At 42.2% G+C, this 26,765-nt stretch overlaps 1 protein-coding gene across 1 annotated transcript in view; it reads left to right on the top strand.

The window, feature by feature from the left end:
- Positions 1-5,371: 5,371 nt before the first annotated feature.
- Positions 5,372-26,765, top strand: part of DPT (dermatopontin) — a 28,584-nt gene continuing 7,190 nt past the window's right edge. The window contains exons 1-3 of the mRNA XM_050904061.1: positions 5,372-5,670; positions 15,516-15,641; positions 26,633-26,740. Coding sequence (XP_050760018.1) covers positions 5,372-5,670; positions 15,516-15,641; positions 26,633-26,740 — 533 coding nt within the window. The remainder of the gene's footprint in view (positions 5,671-15,515; positions 15,642-26,632; positions 26,741-26,765) is intronic.

Below are 26,765 nucleotides of genomic sequence, written 5' to 3'. Positions count from 1 at the left end.
TGTGAGCAGGGAAAGGTTTGTCGGAAAGGTTTGTCACAAATGTTTGTGACTGTCACTTTTGTACCCAGTTTTTGGGAGTAATCTGATATAAGAATGGTGATCAATTTATGAAACAGTTGGTTACTTGAAAACTATGTTTTCAAAATAATAGATTTCAGAGTTGCAGATGGAAAAGATTTATCATGGCATCTAGCCGGTTTCCCAGACCAGAAAAATTTGTTTCAGTGGTTTCTTTACTAATGTTTCAGTGCAGCTTCCTTACCCTTTCCTCAGAGACTTTAAGACTTAAGTTTTGCATTTCCTGTTTGCTTCTATCACTTAACCCATGATTTAATACTACACATGCAGGCAGGAAGCTATTACAAAAGAAATCCAAAGGCTTATGGTAACCTTGGAAAAAAAGCACTGCAGCTAGCACTTTTTTTCTCCACAGCAATATTCCAGGTGGTATCACATCAGAATTTTCTACAGCTACTTCCAAAGAGAAAACGACTCTCCAATATCCTCTAGTATCACAGGATCTTAAGTAGTAGCTTCCCTTTTACAAAGAAAGAGCTACGCGAAGTAGAAGCTGAACCAGCATCTCTGTAGGGAAATGGCAGGAAGAAGGGGTTGGGAAAAGATGTGCTTTCCCAGGGCTGGAGTCTGATGATGACTGTCTAGATGCTGGAGTTTAAAATCTGTTTCTAGCCCTGAGGTACTGGTGGACATTGGGCAGATCACTGGACCTACCGTGTAAAATAAGGGGGTTTTAACCTTTCCTACTTTTCAAGAAGGTGACTGAACTTAATCAAAGTACTTTGAGAACACCAAGTGAAAGGTGCTAGAAAAAATATCATTAACAGTAGGAAGCCTTGACAAATGAACTCCAGCCTTCACCATATACATTGCTCTGAAAGAAGGTAATAACTTTGAGCTAAAAAGTTGACAAGGATATATCTTTGTCCCTTGTGAAGCACAGCTTTCTAGCAGCTTCATCCTTCTCTACATTACCAAGGCTTCTGTAACTTCATTTCAAAAACATAATAAAGGCACCCCAAATCATCACACTTTTATAAAAACTGACAATACAAGAAGCTTATAAAAAAAAAAAAGTCATGCTGCAAAGATGGCACAGACAAGTAATCAGTAATTGAATTCAATTTACAGCTCCCAGATCATGCAGCCTCCCTGACTCATCCAAGCCACTCTGCTTTATCAGAACTGCCAGCATCACTCTGAGACAGTGTGTAATAAAATATGGAAAATGTGTTCAAAATGTGCGACCTCACTGATGCAATGAGCTGACATGAAAAACACTTTCTTCTCACTGTGAAATGCCAGGATGCGGTTGCATTAGCTTGGAAGCAGACGTATATTGCTGCTGCTACTGTCACTGCTTCTGCCACACCTGTTTTGTGTACAGAGGACTTCAGGGCTCAGGGGATACACACTCAGCCCCCTTCACCAGCACAAAATGCAAAGCTTCACTTCTGGCTATAGTCCTAAGTCATATGGGATGGAATCAGTGTTGTGCATCTAAAGGATGAAGTGCTGTGAGATAACACCCTTATATGCCCCTTCTGCCCTCATAGTGGGGTAAAAAACCGGTTGCCCATGAATCAGACCTTTGCAAATGCAGGAATTTCAGCAGCACAGCTACTCCAATAAAACCAGATGACACTACTTTCATGCAACTCAGTTTTGTCGACACAGGTCTAGTTGTACCTGTCACTGGCCAAGTCTGAACCTTTGCTCTTCTCACTGCAGCTCTAGTGTCTCTGTGTTTGCCAAATAATAAATAAGCTTTTCTGTTCTTTCTCATAGTTTACTATAGAGCTTGGGTGCTAAAATAAAACCCATTAAGCTGGCTACTGTTACTGATTCGAATAGTACTACTGCATCTGTGATTTTAGTTCAAAGCACTGCAATCTCTCTGCATTTCATGGCTGTAACACGGCATGGTAAGAGAATACTGCAGCATTTCTCGTAATGGCTCCAAAGCATAACAACACCTGCAGCGCTAAGTAGTGCTGCATCTAGTATCTGCAGCAGGAAAGAAACACAGAATAATTCAGGTTGGAAATGACATTCCTCTTAAGGCCTCTAGTCCAAACTGTGCTCAAAGCAGAGCTAACTTTGAAGTTAGGCCAGGGAGGCGGGGTATCACGAATAATCACTTTCATCTGCCATCATTGGGCAAGACAGACTTTAAATACTTGTTTGTGTGGATTAAATGCAGCATTTCTAAGAACTGATAGGGAATAAAATTATCAGCCAATATAGATTCCACAGCAAGGAACTGATAATGTTGGTTGGTCTTAGCACCTCATATTTACTACTTCATTGACACTTTCTGCTTTTCCAAAGATTGGATGTGCAAGGCATGCAGCTGACGTTTTTGAAGTCAAATTGAAGGGTAAGTAATTTCAGAGAGGGACTGATTTTTAAATACTGTTGAGTTTTCTCCTAGTGTACACTCTAGCTGAAGCCAACCAAAGTCACCAAGCTGCAGACTAGTTTGCAGCTCTTCTAGCCACTGGCTTTTGAATTGCTATGTTTGATTCACTGGTCAGAACAGAATAAGGCATAGTGGTTAACATGCCAGTGAGTCAATGGAAACACAGCTAAAATTGCAACTTTCAGCACTGGCCACATCAGTGGAATTATCTGGGTTGGAGCAATGGTGTGAAATGTTAGCGAAACAAGTCGCATGTAGCCTCAGCTTTGCTCCATGAACCAAGCAGCTGTGAACTGCAGAGCTGAACGAGCATTACTCAGAAACAAAATTCATGTATGCACACTATTCTCTTTTTTTAACCCCTACAGGAATTTTCAAATTACAGTTCCTCCCACTCACAAATACCACCCTTCTCCAAGGTGACTAAAAACCATCATGTCCCTCCTGTAAGAAATTCTGCTCTCTTCTGTTTTTATTCAGTATCAGAATGAAGCATGAAATTTTATATTAAAAGTTCCCAGAAAGCACTGGATCCAGAAACACAGAACTGTAGATTTTCAGGCAGTCAGGACATGTCTGCACTGCCACAACTGCTACAGGCAGTTGTAGTTCCACATCTCTCGTGTTCACTATCTTCCCTGCACAGCTTTTTCCCCCAGCCAAACCACTTCTTGATCACAGCGCAGCATGGAAGTGCCACCCTACCCACTAACTGGGATCAGGCAGGGTAGACTGCCTGTAGGAGGTGACAACAGACACCTCGAAGCTTCACACGCATGTCAAAGGTAGGCAAAGGAAGACTGCCCTACTTTCTATAAAGCCCTCTTCCCCCTTCTCATCCCCGCTTGCCCCTGATTTTGTGTGGGTTATGTGAGGACTTCCTTCCAAGGAATAGTGCTTATAAGGGTTATGTGAGGTGAGGATCATATATATATGACAATGTGGTGCTTCCTGCTAAAACGTCTTCCAGAATGCCTCTCAGGCATATACAGCAGTGTGCAGTGCTCCCAGATGTGACTACGTGTCTAAGGAAGTAAGAGGGAAAAAACATACTCTATTGAGTTAGCTAAAAAACTCATGTGAGATCGTGCAGTTCAAGTCTGCACTCTGGTGCCCATTGGATAACCACGGGTTTTTTAATCTTAAATTTCCTCTCTCTTTAGACTTTGGCTACCTGTGTCCCCTACTGTTACCGAACATCTAGAGGAGGGCAGCTCCAAGGAAAGGGCTGTTCTGTGCTGTCTCCATAGCCCTCCTCCCCAGGCATCTGGGGCTGCTACAGCTGGAGGTGAGGCACTGAGCTAGATCAGCAACGCTCAGCTGCCAGCTTCATGTGGATCTGCACTGGCTGTGAGCATGGACAACTGAGATATTGCTGTACTGTGCTCCTGGCAAAGAGCTCAACCCCCACTTACAGTTTTGTCAAACAAGGCTCTGCTACAAAAAAAAGACGTTAGCTAAAGGCACAAAAGCGTCTAGTTGATGAGGCTGAAGGCAGCTTTTGAGATCTGGGGCTGGTTAGTAAAGGCACCTGCCTCCTGGGATGCTTATGCTCCTGCAAAGCAATGACCAGGCATGATGGGTTTGGAGATCCCCAGAGAAGAGTAAAAGTCCACTGTTACCCATCACAGATCTTCTTTCTGATAGTATCAGCAACAGAATAAAAGCTCATACACATTTTTTTTTTTTTTGTGCAAGGCCCAAATGGGGAAGAGGGGTAGTGAAAAGAGTGGAGGAGAAAATTGCAGCAAGAAACAGTCTTTGGATCCTTTGTAGCGATTTCACTGGAAGAGACAGGATTTGAAACTGGAGCTGTTCCAAGGGTCACACATTTCACTAGTAACACAGCATAGGCAACATACGCATATGTAGACTATGTTACATTGACTTTGGACTGTCCTACTTATTAAAACATGCTCAAGTGCCACAGTTTTCTATGGGTCAGGTACACAGTTAAGTAAAGCACACCGTTCCACACTCTCCTGAATAGGGTGGGTTCCTGATAAGGAAATTACCTGAGGATGTGGCATATAAACACATTTCCAAGTGGCAAGTCAGGTTTTGAATTTGCAGCATAGCAGGTCCTCAGCAGTAGCCCCGTGTTTCTAGCCCATGATAAATGCAAGGTAGCTTAAAGGGCCTTGCTCAAAGATTTCAATAGGCTATGGTGACACATGAAGCTTATCTCATTGTAACTTGCTTATGTGCTTTATCCTCACATTAAAACATCTGCCGAGTCCACAGTTTTACAGTGCTCACACACAGTCATAGCAAAATCAGTTCTGCATGGAAGAAGCCGATGCCCTACTTCTCAGGGTGGGCTGTTTCCATGCCAAGCCAGAGTCTCAGTCATTCGGGCTCCACCTCCTCCAACCACACTAACCCAAAATGTCTAAAGGATTTTTTACAACAGGAGCAGTGAATTCCCCCACCTTGCCCAATTCCCTTCTTTCTAGGGACCGGCAGAATCATGTCACACGTATTTAGGGAAAAGAGGGTGGGGGGACACACATATGATCACATTTTGTTGCATGTTACTAATGATGGAAAATGGCAACTTCAAATAGAGCTTTAATTTCAAATAAAGTAGTTTTCAAACTTAACTGCTGTCTTGAGGATAAAAGTGGGATGTCTGTGACAGTTCTACTGCAATGTGTATCTTGCTCTATACAGTAGCTCTGCAGCAAGGGATCACAGATGGTTTGTGGTGGTGGGAAGACCCTGCTCTTATGGCCTGCAGACTTACTGTACTTGCAGAATTCCACCTTAAAAGTAATTGGACGTGTCTGTAACTCAAGAAGGTTTGCTAAGCAATGACACATTGCACTTGGATCTGGAAGCATAACATCTGGAAGCCAAATGTTAGAGGCGATATAAAAGGGCCAGCCCAACAAACCAGAGGGGCATTTCTAAGCCAGGAACATCCTCAGGATGGACCTCATCCTTCTCTGTGTGTTCCTGCCTCTGGTGACCGTGGCGTGGGGCCAGTATGGTGACTATTACTACGGTCCCTATAACTACGGAGATAATGATGAATGGGCCAATGTGTACCGGCAGGGTTTCAACTTCCAGTGCCCACACGGGCAGGTGATCGTGGCCATCAGGAGTGTTTTCAACAAGAAGGAAGGCTCTGACAGACTGTGGAACTACGCCTGCATGCCGGCGGCCCAGAGCCTCGGTGAGCCGACAGAGTGCTGGTGGGAAGAGATCAACAGGGCGGGAACTGAATGGTAGGATACCCCCAACCATCCCCAGAGGGCGCAGCCCTGATACCCCCTGTGGAATGCGGGTGCTAATACTGCGGTCACAGCAATGCAAACGCATCTTAATGCCATCATAACCAGCGGCTTCACTGCCCTGAACGAGTGCCTGAGACTCGTTAATCATGATGCATGTGTGTGAGATGATCAGCATCACATTTGCCTTCTCTGTAGCAATTTCTTGCTGGAGGGTCTCAGTATGCTTTAGAAATACTGTGTCATTTGGTCACTCACAATCTCAGCTGCAAAGTGGTTTGGACTTGCTATTGTTGTTTCACAGATGAGGAAAATGAGTCACGAACCTTCAGTGAGGAGAGGATAAAGTCCCTCTTGAAAGGCCACACATTGAATCAGGGACTGAACTGGGGAACAAATTGTAAAACTCCTCACTCTGTCCTCCTGCTCTTATCACTAGAAAAAAAAATTCTTCTCTGTATTGCACTGGCTTTTCTCTTTGTGTTTTTGTTGCTAAGCTTTTTGGCTTAGGCACAGTCAAAGGCTGTTTTCTAGTCATGCTGGTATTACAGGAGCCAAAAATCCACACTAACAAGCGATGATGGTGGCATATATATGCATGATAATGATAGCAGATGATCATGTTAATTCCCTAATACAGTCAGTTTTGCTTAACTAAACGTTACATTTTCCATAAACCTTAGAGGCAAAGGTGATCACATTTTATGGCCACAATAATTTCTGGAAATATGTATAGTGTTTCATGTTTAGGCAGCACATACCCAGTATTTAACTATCTTCTGATTTTTTCATGAAATACAAAACACAGTTTTGGAAAACTCTGAGTTTGAAATATTCTTTGGACAGAATGAAATCAATGCAAGAATATTTTCAAATACTTGAAATGGTTTTGTTCCAGAAATGGCAATGTGATTTTTGTAGATTTCATGTTATATGGGAACAGGTTAGCAATGAAATGTGAAGCTTCTGCTTTTTAAATGATTCAAAATTTTGTTCTGAATTATTCATACTCTTTCATTTACCACGTGATACATTCCTATGGCTGATGCAATTGCTAAGGAAAAAAAGACTGACCCTATACTTAATTTTGGAATAAGAACTGAAAAGAAAGGGGGGGGGCTGCAAAACAGGCAGAAAGAAGACGCTGTGATAGCCCTGGATGACTTCTTCATTTTTCATACATTGATGCAATTTCTACTTACTGCATAGTAATTTTGAATTAGACTTTTCTATTGTTCAAAATAAAATCATTATTCTCTTTCTAAAAATCCCTGGCAGCAATTGCTTAAGTTCACTTTTCACAAACAGGATACTGTGTAAGTCTATACAGAATGTTTTCTTCTGCTATCTAACCATGGGGCCATATTCATCACCATGCTCCATATGCTTAGCATGACTACATCCACAGCGTATTATCTGAATCTCGTTTCCTTCTCCTCTTAAAAAGATCTTTCCACTTTGTCCTCTTTCTCACCTATATTTTTTCCTATTGCCAACCCTATCTTTTGTCCAAATGTATTTCTTTTCCAGCCCCTCTTTAATGTGTTTAACTCTCTTTCACTCTCTTTCCTAGCTTTTGGACTTATTTTAGTTATTTCTTCCCTAGTTCACCTTTCCAGTCCAATATCCATACAGCTATCTGTCTTATCTACATAGATCTCCTTCTTTCTTTCTTCTGTCTATTTTTGAGAGAGTAGGAATACACCAAAGTGATTAGGGAACACATACCCCTTTGCAAAGGTGAACTTGTGCTCCTAATTACTTGGGCTATTTCCATAAATCTTAGCTAGCTGTCCCTGGTTGTCTTCTGCAGTTTTCTGCACCCAGGGCTGAGCTGGTTGCATCTACAGTGCTTCATGGAGAGAGGCTTGCTGTAAGCCAGCACGTCCCACACTGTACCCAGACGCTGCTGCCCAAGAACCCAGCAGGCTCATCCCAGACTGGAGTGAAAGTGTGGGCCAGCAGGCAGCCAGCCTGGAGTGTCTGAGTGCAAACTCAAACCTCAAATTAATGTGACGACATGGATGGAGCCTGTGGGGCCTCTGACAATCCCACACCTTCTCTCCTGGCAGTCTTACTTCTCATAGCTGCCTCCATTTTCTCCCTCTCTTCCATGCCCAGCCCAGTGCTATTTGGAGCCACCCCCAATTCTAAAGAGATTCACTCAGTAATCAAGTGGGACCACAAATATGAGTCACAATCTGTACCATTAGTTCCTGTTCGGCCACCTCTGTTTCCCCGCTGATCTCCTGATGAACGAATCTGTTGGTGAGCAATACATCATCCTCATGTCAGCTGACACAGCACTCTGCTGGACTCGCTAGTCCATTCCCCATCCGTGTAGGATGGACTGTAATATTTCTTCTTCAGCTCTGCCTCACAGGGTATTTTGTCTTACCTTGCACATCGCATCCAGGGAGATTCAATGGCTTGTACCACCAATAACTACAAAGCTGCCAAGTTTTTCCTAAAATTTAAGCTACATTTCCTCTGCTGTAATTGAGGCTTTTTGTTCCTTGCCCTAGCTTCACTGAGTAATGAGAACAAGCACACTACATCCTTTGTAAAATCTCTTCAACTTATTAATAGGTAGCAGCTATGCCTTTCCCTCACCCACGCACCTTCACCCATGCTTTTGTTTTCAGGCTGAACACGTCTCCGTTCTTCTAGTTCTCCTTTGGAAGTTTTACACTCCAACACTCCTAAGCAAGCGCTGATCATACATACAGCTCTCCTCTGAATTCCCTCCAGTTTCTCAGCCATGTCCCAGAAACTCTAGTCTGGCAGAAACACCAAAAAATGACCTCTGACACATGATGTTTATGGTGTTTCACAATTCACCATTCCTGACTGTTGTGCAGCTGCACAACGGAGACAAACCCAAGAGAGGTTTCTTTAGAAAAGACAACAAACCAAGAAAAGCTTTAGAGAGAAAATTAAGTGGGAATATAAAGCAGAGAGAAGAAAGGGTCTCCAACTCATTATTTTCTTTGGCCGTTAGCACTGGGGGGGAAATGGCAGAAATGGATGTGGGGAGCGTAGGGATAGGAGAGTTGGGGGGCTGGAGGGCAGGAGGGAACCACTAGCAGAGCTGGTTTAGGTAAGTTTGCTTCCTACACTAACACTAGGTATTGTATGGACTTCTGGGAGTAAACACATAGGACTTTGCATCTTACAGATATGAAAAAAAATATTCAACAGAAAGAGGGCAAAGACACAGATCCACATTAGGCATCTAATCACTATACCTAGTTTATGACCTCTGCCCCCTTCCACGGTCAATGGAGAGAAACAGGTACTCCAAAAACTGTGCTCTGGGGCACCCCATCTCTCTCCAGAAGCAGACTCGTGAAGACCAATCACCTCTGACATTTGCCTAGAATCACCTACTGGCATTTCAGAATACATCTAACTATAGGTGCTTTGTTTAATAAATGCATCCCTGAAGTTAAGCATATATGTACATACACTTCTGAAGAGAGCATGTTCTTTTGTGTTTTGCTGAATGGACATGAGAAAACTGTGAATACATTACAAGACTCATAGGGAAAATTTTGGCAATAGATTGGATCAGATGGCCAGGGATGCCTTCTCAGCTTCATTAATCTGTGAATACATTTGAAGTTAAGTATGTGTACAAAGGCTTTGTTGAATCTGTCCCAATACCTTACTCCTGGAGAGGCTATCTGCTAACCAAGATGCTTTTCAATACTAGGAGCAGAATCTGTTCCTGGATAATTTGGGAATACTCATGTCTGGAGTAGGAAAAAGTCTTCAGGACATCCCCTGATTCTACACAGACCTTTTAATTATTTGTATGCTGTGACATCTCAAGGAATCTTGCCTTTTCAGACAGAATAAAGCTTATGTTCTTAGCTCCATTTGTACTGGAGGAAATTTGACCTTGGGTAAATATTTCACCACCTAAGAAAAGGTAAGGTCTGAGCGATTGCAGGTGACTGTTCTTCACTGCTTCACTGAATACTATAGAGTTGTCTCTACAGATCAGTCTTTGAACAAGGTACTTAAGAAAAACTATTCTTCTGGCCTGAAAGTGATCATACCAAAGGACAGGGATCACACAAACAAACGAACAAAAGCTGGCAAGTGAAAGACAAGCAACTCTTCTTTCCAGAAGAAAATGTTTGTTTTACACCACATAATACAGATGGAACCATGCCATATCCCCAATATACTCCCAGTTACCCACAAGGCACAAAGCAGAAACATTTCCAGCCAAGTGGTATTTAATGCATGTTTATTGCCTCTTTTCCTTGTTTAGACTTCTGAGAAAGCACTTGGATGGGACTTGGAAGAAACAGATATCTAGATTCTCCCTTCCTACTCCCATTCTCACTCTCCTTTGCCTTCTCTTTAAGTGCACAAACACACAGGCAGATCCTTCAAGTAGGCACACAACCCTATTTCCCACAAACGAGGTGCAAAGACAGACTCATGAGCAAAGGAAGTGTCTGCAGGAGCCTCCTGTTCAGGCACTGGCAGCACACCCCGGTACATCTGCGAGGAACTGTTTTTGTTCTCCATCTCTGACCAATCCCAAGTCTCAAATCTGAGGCTATATTACCCAAGCCCAATAATCAAGCTGCCCTTTCAAAATGTTCCCATTTGTGCTATCTATGCAAACAAGTTAATTTTCTTCAGAGCCCGAGGTTTGTGTGAAAGGGATAGTGCTACACGCTTTTAGCACAGCTGCAATGGACTGAAGCCAGTGGGAGTATCTGAGGAGAAGAGGGGTGTTTCTGTAGATAGGGAGGCCTCATCAGCAACTATCAAGAAGAAATCAACAGGGTGAATAGGGCCTTGCCTTCCCTTTGGGCGGGGAGGAGAAAGAAAGTCATCACTGACCCCTAAATGGAAGAAAAAGATAGCTGAAGATCATAGTGAGGTTGCCTTTGGCATGTGGAAGTCAGGACAACACGTCTCACCACCCCACAACAGAGAGTGAAGACTCTTTGTAGAAGTGGCCATTGGAGACTGGCATGGCCTAACCAAACATGGAAAAGTCGTTCCCTTTGTCTGAGTGCCAGTGTTTCAAGTGTCCTGAGCCTGCCCTCAGCCACTTACGTCTCCCGACTCATCTGTAACAGACTGACCATTAAATTAGCTTTCATCATGCGACTAACCAAATTACACAGAGGGAGGACACTCCACAAAAATAACTCAGGAGAGCAGGACAGGGCCTCCCCTCCACAGCTGTACCAGAAGGAAATTAAGTTTTGGATATTGAAAGTAACAGATTTTGGTGAAACAACACTCCAGGAAAACAGTCTATCTAAAGTCTCGTTAAAAAATGCCTCCCACACTCTTAACAGTGGTCTTACCAGCTGTGTGAGGTTAGGCTACCTCTCTCTGTATGCACTCCAGGGAGGACTGCAGACGAAAGCACGCAACATTATTTCTATTGGGTCAGTTTGCCTTGTCTGATATATCTCCATAATATATAGATTCCTTCTGCTGTGAAAGGCTCTAGTGAGATAGCTTTAAAGTAATTAATGATGCAAGTTTTACAGGAGCCATCTGCTCTACAGCAAAACAGTGGGATTTTTTTGAAGTACATAGAATGACGCTCTCAGGTTACCCTGTTATAAGAAACAAATTGCCCTTAATGAAGCATGACCCAGTGACTACTGAGCTATGTGTCAGACTCTGCATGTTTCCAGAGAGCTTCAGGGAGGGCTACCCGATCAGCGCAGCAGGGGCTCAACGCAGGTTCTAACAGCACCACTTACTGCATCTTGATTTGGGCTTCCCTGAGCAGATTTGTAGTGAACAGGCTTCTTCTTTGTGTTGTCATCCTCAGGACAACATGCTGCTCAGGCTAATTCCTGATGTATATCTGAGGGACAGGGGGCCTCGGAGAGAGGTTTACAACCCAGCACCAGCATTAGATGGGGCGCAACACTCTGGGGCTTTGTCTAGCAAAGAGCAAAAATAAGATGTAGGCATAATTACGAAGTGTCACCACAATTGGTGCCATTGCTCAAAACAATTATACTGTTGCAAGCAATATTTGTCTTCAGTCTGGCAGGTACACAATTGGTCGCTGAGGCTATATCAATGTTTGCAAATAATGTGGCACAATTTAAGTGGATCTGTAAGGTGAAACAGTTTGTGCATGGACCCAAAATCCACATATGCATTTGAGTGGGTTTGTTTCAAACCAGCTTTAGTTTGGTCTCACAGATAAAAGCTCACTGATGAACAAGGAACGAAGTCCTGACCTGAACTAAACTGATAACATGGATGCACACTCTGGTTGCTTGCCATGACAGAACTCAGCTGTACAACACTCATTAACCAGTTCAGAAGAAGATTTGGCGAAGGAGAGGCTTTTCACAGCAATTGCAGCAGGCCAGGAAAGTCTCAGCTACCATATCCCTGTTACTACACAGAACTCCTCCCAAAATAAGGCTGTATAGTTTATTTACTTTCTATGAAATACTGCGGTCATTTTGAACAGATGTAAATGAGGGAAGGGAAGGGCAATTTCCCATTCAACAGCACCTGACCCTCACCACCGCCAATCTTCCCACTCCCCCACCTACCAGCCAGCTCACCTCCTCTTCTCCCAGTATCAGATCCAAAAGGCAACTCTTCATGCACCGCAACTTGAGCCAACTAGAAAAAAACCAACAACCTATCCATTGCCAAGTTTAATCCCACAGAATCCCAGTTGGTTTTTCATGCTCTTCTGCATTCACCTTCTAAGAGGTATCTTCCTCTCTTCTCAGCAATGTCAGGATTTCATGAGTGAGGAGAACCCAGTGACATTAACTCTGAATACTGAATTTTCCTCTATAACAAAAGTGCTACACAGTGGGCCTAGTGAAAAAGGCTTTTTACTTGGCCATAAATCAAAGGTCCTGAATCACTAGTTTTTATTCACCATACTGGTTTGCAGGATTTGCTGTGACAGGAGTAGTGAATTCAACAGAGAAGGAAGAGATCCTCACATATTAAGTGTTGTTTTCAGATTAGTGCATAGAGCATCTGACTAAAAAGGTGTGTGGGGAGGGGTTGTTTGTTTCCCTTGAAGAATTACTTTCTGCTTGTAGGAAAGAGGCCAACCAGGAAAAGGAAAGAGAAGAAAATATTTTATATGAGCTCACAAATAAGCACTCCAATTTCTGAGAGCATCTCTTCATTTTTGGAGGAATATCTGGATTTGACTTGAAAATTAGAAAGATCAGGGGAAAAAATCTTATGTTATCTCAAAGCTAAAGAAAAGTACTTCAGTGTCACTATTATCTTTCTTTTGCTGAACCCAATGTTGAGCTTAAATAACAGATTGCAGGACTTTGTGTGTATGAGACAGAAGTAGAGAGGGAGAAGTGAACAGGAGCTTAAAAGTATATTTCAAATTTTACTTGGAATGTTTTTAAAATGAAATGGCAATTTAATTATAAGACATGACTTATATCCAGTTATGCTCTCCATCTAAGAAACTAATTTTTAAGGCAACTCCAAATATTTTTTTTTTTAAACAAACTTTTCACGAGAAGATAGAATCAGGATCAAAAATAACCAAACCTTCCTAAAGTTTGGTGCCCAAATATGTACGCATGTAAACATAGGAGTGTTATGTTAGCTAGATTTTTTTCAATCCACTATAGAGAGAAGGGTCCATCAGTGACATCTCTCTCAAAATGAATCTTTCCATCAAAATTGGACTGTATTAGTAGAGCTGTCAAGAAAATAAAAACTGTTGCAGGGCAAAGAGAGCAGGAAAGAGGGCAGGACTTCCCAGACTGAATGTGAGCAGGTGGGGAAAGAAAAGGAGAAGGAAGAACCTACCGCAAAGACAAGTTTGGGCAGGAATATCAGACGCTGATTGGTGGGGATGGGAAATTGCAGGGCAATGCTGAGCCTCTGAGAGGAGGTGCAAAGGAAAAGGAGGAACGAAACGCTCCCATTATTGCACCTATGCAAAAGAGCTAGAAAATCTCCCAGGGGCACAAGGACTTGAGCAGTGGAAATGCATATAAGTGGGAAGGGGGAGAGGCAGAAGAAGATGAAGAGACACAAGTTTGGTTCTACTTCACACAGATTAATGCTCATCTTGCAACAGGTACAACCATTCCCTATATTTCTGCATATCAACCTTTCTTCCATCAGGATAACACCAATCATCTGCAGCTATCCAATATGTTTACACAGAGTCTTAGCCATATGTTCCCATGGCCTATGTGCCAAAAAACAGAGCAACTTCCTATCAAAGTCCTGCTGAAATCCTCTGAGTGAGAGCCAAACTGCCTTACTTGGTATGATACCATAGCAACTCAGAGTCCCCATCATTGCTTAACTCTGAAGGTCCTCAGAAGAGTCTCACAAAGCACAGCAAGTACGTGTGGCCCCAGAAACGTGGGAGATGCAGGGAAACAAACAAATGTAAATACTCTTGTCTGAACAACAGAACACAGTGGAAGGGACATAAGGAAGAGACCCCTGGTTCAAAGGTGGAAGCTGAAAGTTAGGCAGAGGAATTCATCCCTGCGCTGGTCAGAATTGATCAGTTTTTCAGCTTTTGCATACAAACACTTGAGCCTCACACTTTGTGAGCACTAACACCTGTATGCACAAGTGAATGACTTTCCAAACACCAAACTCTGCTAGACGATGTGTTTGCCCTTCTGGGTACTCCAGGCTTATTAAAATAAACTATGAGGTCATTGAATGAAACTAGGGGAAATTTTTGGTATTTGTTAATCATAAAGTTACTTCTGAAAGTGTCTTTTGGATATATCAATGTATTTGATTTTATGGTATCACAAGGAAGGTTTGCTACAGCTCTAGGCTGCCAGTTTTCCTTGATGAAGGAAAAAGAAAGAAAAGGAAAGGAAATGGAAGAAACTGAATTCCTGTAATTTTCTCCAACAGGGAAGCAATGAGGCTAGGAGGGTGCTTGAGAGAATGAGCACTCAATAGCTGAGTTAATGAGCTGTCTGTTTTCATGCTCTCCTTGTCTTTGTTCTCCAAGAAGCAAGCTATTCAAACTGATTATCACTTGAAATACTTTGGGTATCAGTGTCCAGATGCTTGTAGGGTGTGCAGAAAGAGAAGCATATATCTGCATGCTTAGAGACCATGTCTATTCTACTTGAAGGCAGTGATTTACATGTATGACAGAATTCCCAACTACACAGAAAGCATGAAGCAGCAGATTTTTCTTTTGAAAATCCAGTCATAAAATTTACGTGAGTCTTATAATTTCATAATATCTGAGTCTCAGTTTTCTTCATGTGATTGTTATCAAATAATTATTTCATCACAAGCCTATAATGTTTTGAATTAAGAGTGCCTTCTCCTGGAGACAGGTAATTGAGAAAGAAATAAAATAAAAGAAATTTCTGAACTTCGCTTATAAAAGAGTTTCTAAGGCTTCTTTTTTGTAGAGAAGCAGCTGAAAAAATTACTCCAGTGAACCCCAAATGCTCAAATACTAACAGTCAAAGATAAAAGCATTAATGGACTATTTTGAAGTCAGTCTCATGATTTGTAAACAGTTGAGAATGTCAACACCAGAACAATCTTCTTGCATGATTAGCATACTGGAATGATTAAATACTTAAAAACAGTTTAAATAGTTTTAAGTGCACCATAAATGTTAAGACATTATTAGATAACTACTGCTGCTTTCTTATACAAAATGGTTACTCAATACACAGCAAGTGCATACAGTGCTTCTCAATACAAAGCCAAACCCTTAGCTTCCACCCTGAATCAAAACTTTTAATGCTGTTTTCAGAAATGCTTGAAACTGTGAGGGAATCTAATATCATGTTTTCCTTATGTGTTCTCTTCTTTCTCCTCTTTATTAGGTATCAAACCTGCTCAAACAATGGGCTGGTGGCTGGTTTCCAGAGTCAGTATTTTCCATCTGTGCTTGACCGTGAATGGCAATTTTACTGCTGCCGCTATAGCCGGAGGTGCCCATATTCATGCTGGTGAGTTCACGCAGAAACCAAACCTGTTAGCCTCTTTTCCCCAGCAGTCCCTATAAATGTCTTTGGCCACTTGGTCCGTCAAAAACCTTGTCTGAGAAAAAGCTAACTGTGTTTTATGGGGCTAAGTAAGTTATTTCCAGTCTGGTAACAGGATTCTTGAGGATCCATGGCTACGGGAAGAGAATGAGGGCACAGTTACGCTGAACAGCGCAACACAGTAGCTAGCCCTAAATGAAAAGGTCTGGGTACCAGCAGCAGCCTAGCTATGCTGGAAACCATGACACAAGTCTCCAAAGTGGAACAGCATTTCAAAGGTGGTGATATAGCTCCCGCTATAAATCCAGCACATTTACAGGAGTAGGAGCATCTCTGCACTACGCAATTGTGCCACAATGACTTACAGGAGTGAACTTACTGCCAGTTACCTCAGAAAAAATAGCCTCTGGCTGACAACTTGGGGTTTTTGCATTTGTAGTGCATACAACTTGCTCCTTCTCTCAAGGCTGTTTGAAGACCAAAGTCAAAATGAGCTACGGATCATAGTCCAAACCTAAAAAAAAAGGTGGCCTCACCTCAACGCAGTATCACAACTGGTGCTGGCAACATCACAGAGGCTATGGAAAAATGACCTACACATCCCGAGCTTCCCTGTGTCCCCAGGTGTGGTTTCTCTAAATTGAGACAGAAGCACAGCAGCAGACTGTGTAGAGAAAGCTCGTATTGCTCCTGTCCGTTCTGTGTAACAGAACTGATGATTTTATGCTCCAGGGCTATTAATCCAGCTATTCTCACTGGTACAAAGAATAACCCGCCCACACTTTAAAAAAAAAAATAGAAGAAAATAGGGTAAAAAAATCTGTGCTTGAATCTTTGTTTCCGGAACTCAGCTTTGAAGCAAACTTCCTATTGAGATGCGTACAAACGGCTTATGTGCCCGTTGGACTTACTTGTCTGGCTGGCTACTGGCCAAACACAACAGCAGTGCCTTGCTTTGCATCTTTCAGTCTCTGTGCAGCCTGGAGGAAAAGACATGGGTTTTTATTATTATTTTTAAAGATTTTAAATGACAGGAACTCTGTAACAAAGTCTTTGAACATTCTATTGCCCCCCTTCCAGACTACACTGCCTACGGATGTTCTCTACCTGGGGGTTTATTTCCATATCTGCCCAGGCTCTTCCCTCTGAGGGAAACTCACTCTAACTTTTAAGCAGTTCTTCCAATCTCTCTTACTCCTCTAATATTGCATGTATTTTCAGAGAGATAACAGAAATCTTCTCTGACCTCTTTCATTGTTGTTGACAGTTTTGCTTCCCTCAGACGTTGTCTTGACAACTGGGAACAGCTTTGTCTCTGCCTTGCAAATTGGCATTCAGAGTAACGCAAATCCTAATGTAAATGTTTGGGGTTACTGATGTCTTGTGTTTCCATCCCAGCTGCACATGAACTCCTGTACTGCCCTTCTGTTTCCAACAGTGACAACACTCCATTTTTATGCTTGGAAAAGAATGCCTTATGCAGTTCAGCTGCTACAGTCTTTCCATGCAGAAAAGGCAGCATTTCAAAGGCAGGTGAAGCGTTTCTCCCTCTAAGCAGGGTAGAAATCCCATGTGCTCACGTTCTTCTGGGAGGGGAGAGCTGTAAAACCTCTGGGAAGACCTGTCACCTGGCTTGTGAAAAGCTTCTGGTACATAGTTTGTGATTATGGGTTCATTATAAAATCATTTTGTACCCTCTATTACCAGGCTTAGTCACTCCACCTGGAGCCCAGTTTGTTCTGTTCAAGCTACTGGCCTATCTTGACACTTCCATATCCACTCTCAGCCTAGACAGTCTCTCGTACAGTTTCTTCTACTTGAGAGCCTTGTTTGACCTTACTCTCTTGAAGTGCCTCCTTACAATATATTTCTTCCAATTTCTTTCAAGCTCTCATTCTGCCTTTGGAGTTAACAAGGTAGATACAAGCTCTTTCTACATACAGTTATCCAAATTAGGATGTTATGGTCTGGATGGTCAGACAACTAGATGGGTAAAAAACTGGTGGTTTAACAGGCTCAGAGGGTAGTGGTTAAAGGGTGATACCCTGCCTGGGTGCTCATTACGAGCAGAGCACTGTAAGTAATGGTCCACCCTGGGACCCGTCCTGCTTAACATCTTTATTAATGACCTTGAGGAGGCAACAGAGCATACTCTCACCAAGTTTGCATATGACACCAAACTGGGGGGAACAGCTGATATGCTTGAGGGCAGGACTGCTGTTCAGAGGGATATAAAGAAAACCTTTTCCTCTACGAGAACAGTGAGATAGTAGAGCAGGTTGCCCGGTGAGGCTGTGCAGGCTCCATCTTGGAGGTTTTCAAGACTCGACTGAACAAAGCCCCAGGCAGCCTGGTCTGACCTCATTGTTGACCCTGCTTTGAGCAGGGGGCTGTACCAGAGACCTGTTGAGGTCCCTTTCTGCCAGAGTTATCCTGTGATCTCAAATAGGAGGACTCCTCTACTGGAGGGCCCACACCATGCAGCTAAACTCTCCTCTCTGAAACAGTGGTGTCCTGCTTATTGCCTGCTGGGAACGGTTTCTATTCTGTTTTATTCCCTTTACCCTGTCTAGACAGTGTCTGGGAGAGTGCTAGTTGTTATGCTAACATATAAGCAACATGAACTGCAATGTGGTAGCGCGAAACCCCATGGTTTGGACCCACTTTTACTACTACAGATGTGACTAGTCTGAATTGTTAAACTTCACTGTACAGCAACTAAACTTCCCATTCCCTAAGCACAGGAGATCTCACTCACAACTTCCATTGGTGTTTCCAAGTTATTGTCACAAAACCTTGTTCACACGTCACACTTCTGGTCTGTATCTTGCACTCTGTTTAAGATGTATTTGACAGAGAGAATGTGTTTTCCAAACAATCTGCAAAGCAGTTGTGGGCTACTGTGGGTAGGACCTCAAAATGTATATGCATATAAGACACAATAAAAATGTGTGTGCAATACAATATCATTATTTATTACAGTTTCTGCCCCAACCTATAATGTTATTTATTCTGTTCCAGAAACTAGCTGCCAATAAACTATCTGTGGAGAAATGGCTATTAACATGCTGCTGACTCCTGTTTCTTGGTTGAAGCAGCTTAATTTCATGCAAAGGCATCTATTAGTGTATGACTATGTGGAAAAGTAATACCAGGAAAATATGCAATGAATATGGTGCCTCATGGATCATACGTAACACATAGGAAAATCCATATTCAAAGACAATCCACATTGCAGAATTTCTCAGCAGCCTTGAATTTTAATGTGCAATGAATCCTTCATTATGAAACCAAATATGGGCAGAAAGGCATTTTTAAGAAAACTGACAATACTAAGGCATAACAAAACTTTTGGTTTTAAATTAGCTCTCACTTCGGGTATTTGATCCCTTCCTCTTCCAGTTGTCTCCATACAGGGCTCTCTGGCAAATATAAAAGCAGTAACAGACAGCTGATCCTTATGCATGGTTTCTCTTGGCTCTTCTTCAGGACTACATTCTTCCTGAAGTGAGCTGGTCTTCCCTACAATGAATAAAGACAGGTTTTCCCCATGTATATGAGCCATGCAAATGGTTTGTTAGAATTTGACCTAGTTTTTACAGCTGGAACATTCCTGTGTTTTTTGAGTTCTGCTAATACTTATTGGAGTACTAATTTATGACACCATCATGCTGACTGAAACCCACACTTAAACACTTTGCTTAAGAACATGGTTAAAGACAAATACATGCTTAAGGACTTTGCTTGGTAGCATCTATATCCTTACTCTTAGAGCCCAGCAGTTCTGTTTCACAGCTTGTCTTCTCACCATTAATTCCCAGTTTACCTGTACAGTAAGCCCATATTGAAAATAAATATACTAATCTTTTCCAGTCTCATAGTTTTGCACTTGCTATTTTAAATTTTTTTTACAAGTACTTTGTTTCCTTTCTCACCATGCCAAGTCTTGTCATGGATTCTGCACATTTTTACCATACTGAAAATAATTAACATTCCTCACAGGAGGCAGAAAAGCTCCCATTATTTTACCTGGCTAGGGAATGCTACCACAGTAAAATAAACTGTGTGCTGATTCGAACCATAAAGGAAGCAAATCCATCACAGATGCAGAGACAGTGTTATTAAGTGGTCCCATTAGAGCTCAGATTTTTCTCTTTGCCAGGAAATTGAAAGCTTGACTCCATACTCTCAAAAGCAAACACATGTCACAGAGCAGCCCCAAGTCTGCACAGACTGTTTATGACTGTTTTCCTCTCTCCAAACAACCAGCAGTCCAAGTGCCAGAAGGTCTGTCTGGAGCTGTGGCTGCTCTCTGTCATGGTGACATTGTCCAGGCAACAATCACATTTTCCAAGAGTTATGGGACTTAAAGAACTTATTTGTTTTCTTGACTCAACCTGCCACCAAGGCCATATTGAAACTGATGAGATCCTATGCAGGTTTCTCAGAGATTACAAACAGCAGAGATACAAATCCAGGAGGTGAATTCAGAATAGATGTGGTGGAAACATGCACTTCTGGGCAACCCGATTCCCTTCCCCTCTTTTATTTAAAAAAAAAAAAAAGGTATACAACAGATTTTTTTAATATCCCAGCAAATACAACCTTACAGTTCAATCTCCAGGACCATCTTCCAGAGACATCTTAGGAGAAACACATTTGCTTAACATTGGAAAGCTGCCTAATGTTATTTCAGACGTCTTTCCTGAGGAACAGGCATAAGGTGCCCTGAGCTCTCTGCTGCTGCTTGTATCTGTATTGCACTAGCTCGTGTAGGCCTCCAAGAAGAACTGTGGTCCCACTGTGTTGGCCTCGTGGCTCCTTAGCCCTGTGAGAGTTTGTGATTCCAACAGAGTGGAAACAGAAGGGTAGTGATGTGTCTAGGTGAATCTATGATCTCAGAGCCTGGAGCCTGAACTCAATCCCAAAATGCACATGACATGGCCACATGAGAAAACTGCTCATCTCTAGAGCAGCTCCAGGACACCTCTAGTTCCCTGGCAGCCCAGCAATCTGGGATCTATACTGGGAGCATTGGCAGGAATTTCTGTAGACAGTTTACTAAGACCTTCTTTGGCTTTTCAGCATAGTATGCTTTTTAAAAGGGCATGACTGCTGTCTTCCAGCTGGAGGAAGAAGTGAAATTGATTAAAGAGGCATATAATTCCCATGTTCACTGAATGTAACATGCAGGCTCGTGGCTCTTGAAACAAAATTCTCCTTTAGGAGAGCCATATTCTTGAAGCACTTGTAAATAACATCTGAAACAGTAAGGCCATTCAGGGGACACTCCTTGTCCTCAAAGGTCAGAACATTAATGTCAAAGCTTATGTTTTCCTCTTGAAATGGAACAGTTCCTTCTTTTGGCTGTGGCATTGTTAGAGGAAGAGTTCAGCAGAGAATAGGAAAACTAAGGTTAAAGAGGAGCCATTCATCTTGTTAGCACTGTAGTTGCACAAGAAGTGAAAAGCGTAAGGCACTCTGAAACAACATACTTACTAGCAGGGAATAAGTATATTCAACAGTTGGAGCAGGAAACCATGAACTCTACCACTGACTGTCTTTGATATTTTAAAAGACTCATTTCTTTTGTCTGCTTCATATCTGAAGGCAAGGCATGCCCACAGTTCCCATTTACTTCTCTAAGGGGCAGGCTGTACAACACTAATAAGGCCATTGGTGCGACTCGATCTTCTTATCGGTAAAAAATAGACTCATGATAACTATTTCTGAAGTCAATTGTTAAAAGAGTGCTAGAGATCACTGTAGATTAGTACAAAACATTCTCCTCAGTGCTAAATGAGTAACTGTGTTTTCTATTAATCTCTAACATAGTAATTCTTCACCATGGAAAATAAAAAACATTACTAGTTTCAGACTAAAATAATAACAACAATAATCCTGTTAAAGATTTCATGCCTTTTTTCAGTATGTTTCCTACCCTGAGCAAGATTTACAGGATTATAGTAAAGTACATTAGAAAAACGTGGGGATGGGTGGGGCAATGCAAACCAGTCAGAAGATAAACCATCCCACATCAACTCTATACCAGCTAAAAACCCCATCATGAAAATACCTTTTTCTGTCAGGTTTTCCTGCTCTCCCTCACATATGCCAAACCACTTACATCCCTTCTCACAAGCTTTTCTTTCCCAGTCTTTAACATAAAATTACCTGCTTTCTCCTCTCTTGATACTAACCTGAAGTGGATTTGCAAAGCCGAACCAGAATTCCCGTTTTCTGTATTAATTCTTGCAAACAGATCATACGGATTGAAAAGACTACCACTTGCTAAAGGTCTCACATTACTGTTTTCTCCCGTACAAGTCCTTCCCCAAACTTAACACCTATGTTCATATCTGGGTTTAGTAAGCAATCCCACTAAATGTACCCTGCTAGCCCCTACACAGATCCTCTGCCTCCTCAGGGTTCATTTAGCACCAAATTACTCAGTGCCTAGGTCCCACAATCAGGATAACACAGGTCTTCTCACAGCTGCTTTGCAAGCCTTTCTTCTAGGGCCTTCTCTCATGTACCCTCTCAGGCACCACAAGCACCACAGCTTGGTCCTAGAGGCCTTAGATCATCCCAAATGGCAGCAGCAACTTTGTCTCAGCACTTGGCAATTCCCAAGCTTCTCATTGCTCCCCTAGCCCCGTTTTCTTTGCTAAAAGGTCAATGCCAGAAGTGCTTACAGGGCCCTCATGCAGGTTACTGTGGATGGCTCTTCCCAAATGGGTCTTGTCCTTGGGCTTGGACTCCTTGGGAGTCCAGAGTCCTGTGGGCAGGCGAATCCTCACCAACTAGGGTAAAAAGTGTCTCTCACTTGTTTCATGACTCTTTTCAGGTATGAACCATACATTGCCACACGTGTCTTACAAATGCTACCATGTTTGTAAATAAATTACCTGTCTGTAGGGTCCTGGTAGGTGGTTCACAGTTGATATGCAGTTAATGTGCATCAGGGAGTAAAATACGTAATATTTTCAGTTAAGCACTTGATAATAAGGTTACACACCAAGCTACAACAAATGCTGACGCAACTACTGTCCTGTGCCGGGCAGACCACTTTGAGAAGACCCTTAATGGCTGAGTTAAATGACCTTTCTCCCCTCCATGATGAGAAAACCACATACTGAATATCCCTATGCATTAAACACTAGAGCAGCTCTCAGCAGATACATTTTGGGCAACTTACCCCCAGGATTCCAAAAACGGGGATAACAGAAAAGGGCTGGGTCACACCACAGAGCCCTGCTATATGGACAACCAGTTGCATTTCCTTCTAAAGGATACAGCACAATCCAGACGACCTTGAGATGCATGGGCTTAAGGGAACAGTTTCATAAATGAGTACAGCAAACATCAAAGAGAACTGAATTAGACAGACAGACCATACAGACCCAAGTGAACCTGAACATTGCTGTCATAGCACTATTTATAATTTTTCTCTCCAGAACAAAGAGTCAGTAGGCATCTGTCTATGTAACAAGACAAACTTCAGAGCAGCTCAAGTCCCAAATCATTTACTTTCGGTAATTGCATATATTTGCTTTTAGAACATTTCTTAGTGGAGGAGCCTTAAGAGGCTGAATGGTAATGTGGAGAAGTTAGTAGAGAGGGAGGGGGAGATGACAGCAGGCAGGAAGAAGAGAGAGAGAAGCTAAATGAAGGCTCCCTACTGCATCCATTCACTTCAGAATAACACTGCCTGCTTTTGCGAAAGGTCTGTGAGACCCTTCATAGTAATTCAGGAGCTTGTCATCAGATTTACTTTTCAACTGAAAGGCTCATGAAACAACTTCAAAGAACTGACTCTCAGTTCTGTCTCTGAGTAGAGCTGAAAGCAGCTTTTTAACCTTGTGTTTTGCACAGTCTAGTCTGCCCAGCACATAGTGCTGGTCAAGATTACAGAACATTTTCCTTGCTGAATACCAAACAGATGCTATGAAATACATTTGGTGGAACATATATAAACACACATCTTAGTGTTTTCTCATAACAATAGCCCAAAAAAGCCCCAAAACCTGGAGTTGATGGGGGAATGCAAAATGAAATCCTGGTCCATAGCTGGTCTTCATGCCACACTTTAAAAACCTGCTATGACCCAGGAATCTTCGAAGATGCGCTATCAGACACTCAGGCTCCAAATTAGTAAACTAAATACGGGGACTCTCCTCTGGCAGAGGCAGCAGCCACACCATTAAACTTTCTTACCCTCCAAAACAGGGTGCCCACATTCTGCCTGTTGGGGATGGTACCTACCACGTGCTAACTCACAAACTGTCTTTGAGGTATCTGCTGAGACTGTGCCAGTTGGTCTGGGCTAAAAACTGTCCCAGGGATTGTTCTAATAATTTACACATCTAGGCAATTGAGTTATAGTGCCCAGAAACATTCTCTGGTGGTGTTTAATTTACTAGCATGGATGTAGCCCCAGTTTCTCTTGGCCTCTGGCTATGGATCCAGAAATACCCTCAAGTTCCCAGATTCAGATCCATGGCTTCAACGATGCGAGACTCATGCATGCAAAAAAGTCCTCCTCAAGGCCTTGATTTCTGTCTAAAGAAAATGGATAAAATACTGACCAGGTAGCAGAGGTCAGGGTTTGTGAAGTATACTCTAGCTTCATTACAGCTCTGGGCATGGAGTGCAGGGCCCCGAAAACAGCTCTTTGCAAACTGAAGGGCTTTCAGCAAGTTGGCTATACCAAGGGACCAGCTTATGATCAGGTTAAGGTTCTTTTATGAGGCCATAAAGGTGTATTACAGATTCAAGTCATAGGTTGTCTAAGTAAAAAGTATTCAAATCAGAACTGTAAACTGTCTGACACTGAAAAATAAATATGTATTTGGCAGCACAAGGGGAGATGTCCTGAAAGCAAAAATGATAACATCAGCCTTCAATCAAAATAACAAATAAATTAGGTTAGCCATGCTTTGACAGAAACACATTCAGGTGATGATCTTTAGTCTAGGAAAAACCACCAGCTAACTGGTGAGAAGCCATGAGAAACAGCTTTTTGTAATATTTGTATTTATTTTCTTGGTCTGGGTAAGAGCCAGTTCCCTTAAAATCCATAGTGGTCTCATTTTGGACTTTTCATGGGAGCTGGACTGAAAACTGTGGCTCTAAGTTTCCCACTTGCAGAGCATACTGATGACTCTATCTATCCATCCTAACAATTGCTGGTGTACGTGGTTTCTTCTATTTCTCCTAGTCCGCAGCAGCCGTCTGCATGACCTGTGAAATACTGCTGTTCATTTATCAACGGCACAGCACTGCAAGGGCTCTGCAAATCCATGGGTCCTTGGTCAGAGCTCTGCCAACAGACGCTGTGACCCGGCCTGATCTTCTGCTTCCCAAACACACTTGGGGATGGGTGTTCTTGTACTACAACTTGTAACCTGTTTGATGATTGCCATGGCCAAAGGACAGGAGGCACGAGAACGAGATATGTTCAAAGAAGGTGACTGTTGAGACTTAGGGATCATATAAGGCCATGCTTGAGTTTCACACTCATTCCTGTTTCTCATTTGTCAAGGAATAATGATTTGTTAGGAATGATGTTCCAACTGAATGATGCTTTTCTTTCATTTTCAAAAGCTGAAAATGACCTGAAATTAAGTCACATCTGCTTTACAAAGAAGATGTAAACAGCATAAGAATAGGGTAAACAAAGTGATCAAAAATACATTTAAAATATACAGAGAGTGGTGGCAATTTCAGAGGATTTTTTTGTTATTGCAAGTGGCTCTAGGAGAAAGCAGCCTAATATTCCAGGGTACCTCAGTTTTCAGGTAAACTTTCAGTTTCTGAGTACTCCAACAGTTACTGGCTTGGGCTCCAAATACCCCCAAAGCATCTCATTTTTAAAACTTAAAATCATCCCAATAATTACATTCCTAGTGAGTAAAATATTTAAGCTTGTGCTCTAACCCCACCGATTTAACAAAACGTAAACATGCACGAGTGCTTGGCTGGGATGTGCTAGGATCACCTTCAAGCATCATTCAAGTACTGCTGCTGGGCTGAATTAAGTCAGAAAAATGGTTGTCAGGATTTCTGTAAAGGCATCTTAACCCTGTTAGTCTCAATAAGAGTTGAGCCGTTCATTTCCACGGGGACAGCATCTCCCTTACAGGGAACCTGATTCTTCCCTGTGCCATTTCGGAGTGAAGCTGACACAACTCCACTAGCAACTCCCACATAAAATGGTGTAATACAAGGAAAGACTGAGCGCCAGGTTTCCATTCCTGACCTCTGACATAATGTTGACATAAAGTACTGGTCAAGGTCCCAGCCCTTTCCTGCATCTGTTCATGATCTGTAACACCAAGTACAATATTACTTGCCTATTTCCCAGGGAAGCAGTAACCATAATTTGATTAATAAGTGCAGAAGCACTTTGAGCTTCTTAGATAAAATACACTGCACAAATATTGTCCAGGCCCATATTTTTACATTATAAACTAGGCGGAAAGTGGAAACAACAGAGGAATGGATTAATTGCTACATTCATTTAATGTAATTCATAAATGGATAAATGCTTGTAGTTATTTGACTTGGCAACATTTACAGCACTCTACAGCAGCAAACCAAAGCGACTCACAAGAGGCCAGAGCAAATCCCTGCAATAAAGACATAAGTAGTAGACAAGCTTTACATTCTTGTTCAGGCTGCTTTTATCCCAGAGCTGCAGATGTATATACATATAATACTCCAACTTGCTCTTAACAGTTCTATTCTTACTGGAATTTATTCAAATAGCTACATGAATTAGTTGCATAGAAGAGAAAGGCAGTCTCATAGGTGAGACTGCATCTTGTGGTGCTGTTAAGAAACAAGAACTTTTAAAGAAGCAGGAAAAATCTACTGTTTGAGTTGCATTCAGTCAACTGAATCTTTTCTATAAGATGGTAAATTATATTATCTTCTTTTTCCTTAATGTAAAGGTTAACAGCAGAACATCCAGGACACTATGGAGAAGACATGGACATGATGATGTACACTTATGACCATTACATCCGTGGGGCAACCACAACTTTCTCTGCTGTGGACAGGTTTGCTTTTTTGGACATCTGTTTC

This window comes from Gymnogyps californianus, chromosome 1 (genome assembly GCF_018139145.2).
Source record: "Gymnogyps californianus isolate 813 chromosome 1, ASM1813914v2, whole genome shotgun sequence".
Classification (NCBI taxonomy): Eukaryota; Metazoa; Chordata; class Aves; order Accipitriformes; family Cathartidae; genus Gymnogyps; species Gymnogyps californianus.
This window is presented reverse-complemented; position numbering and strand designations above follow the sequence as displayed.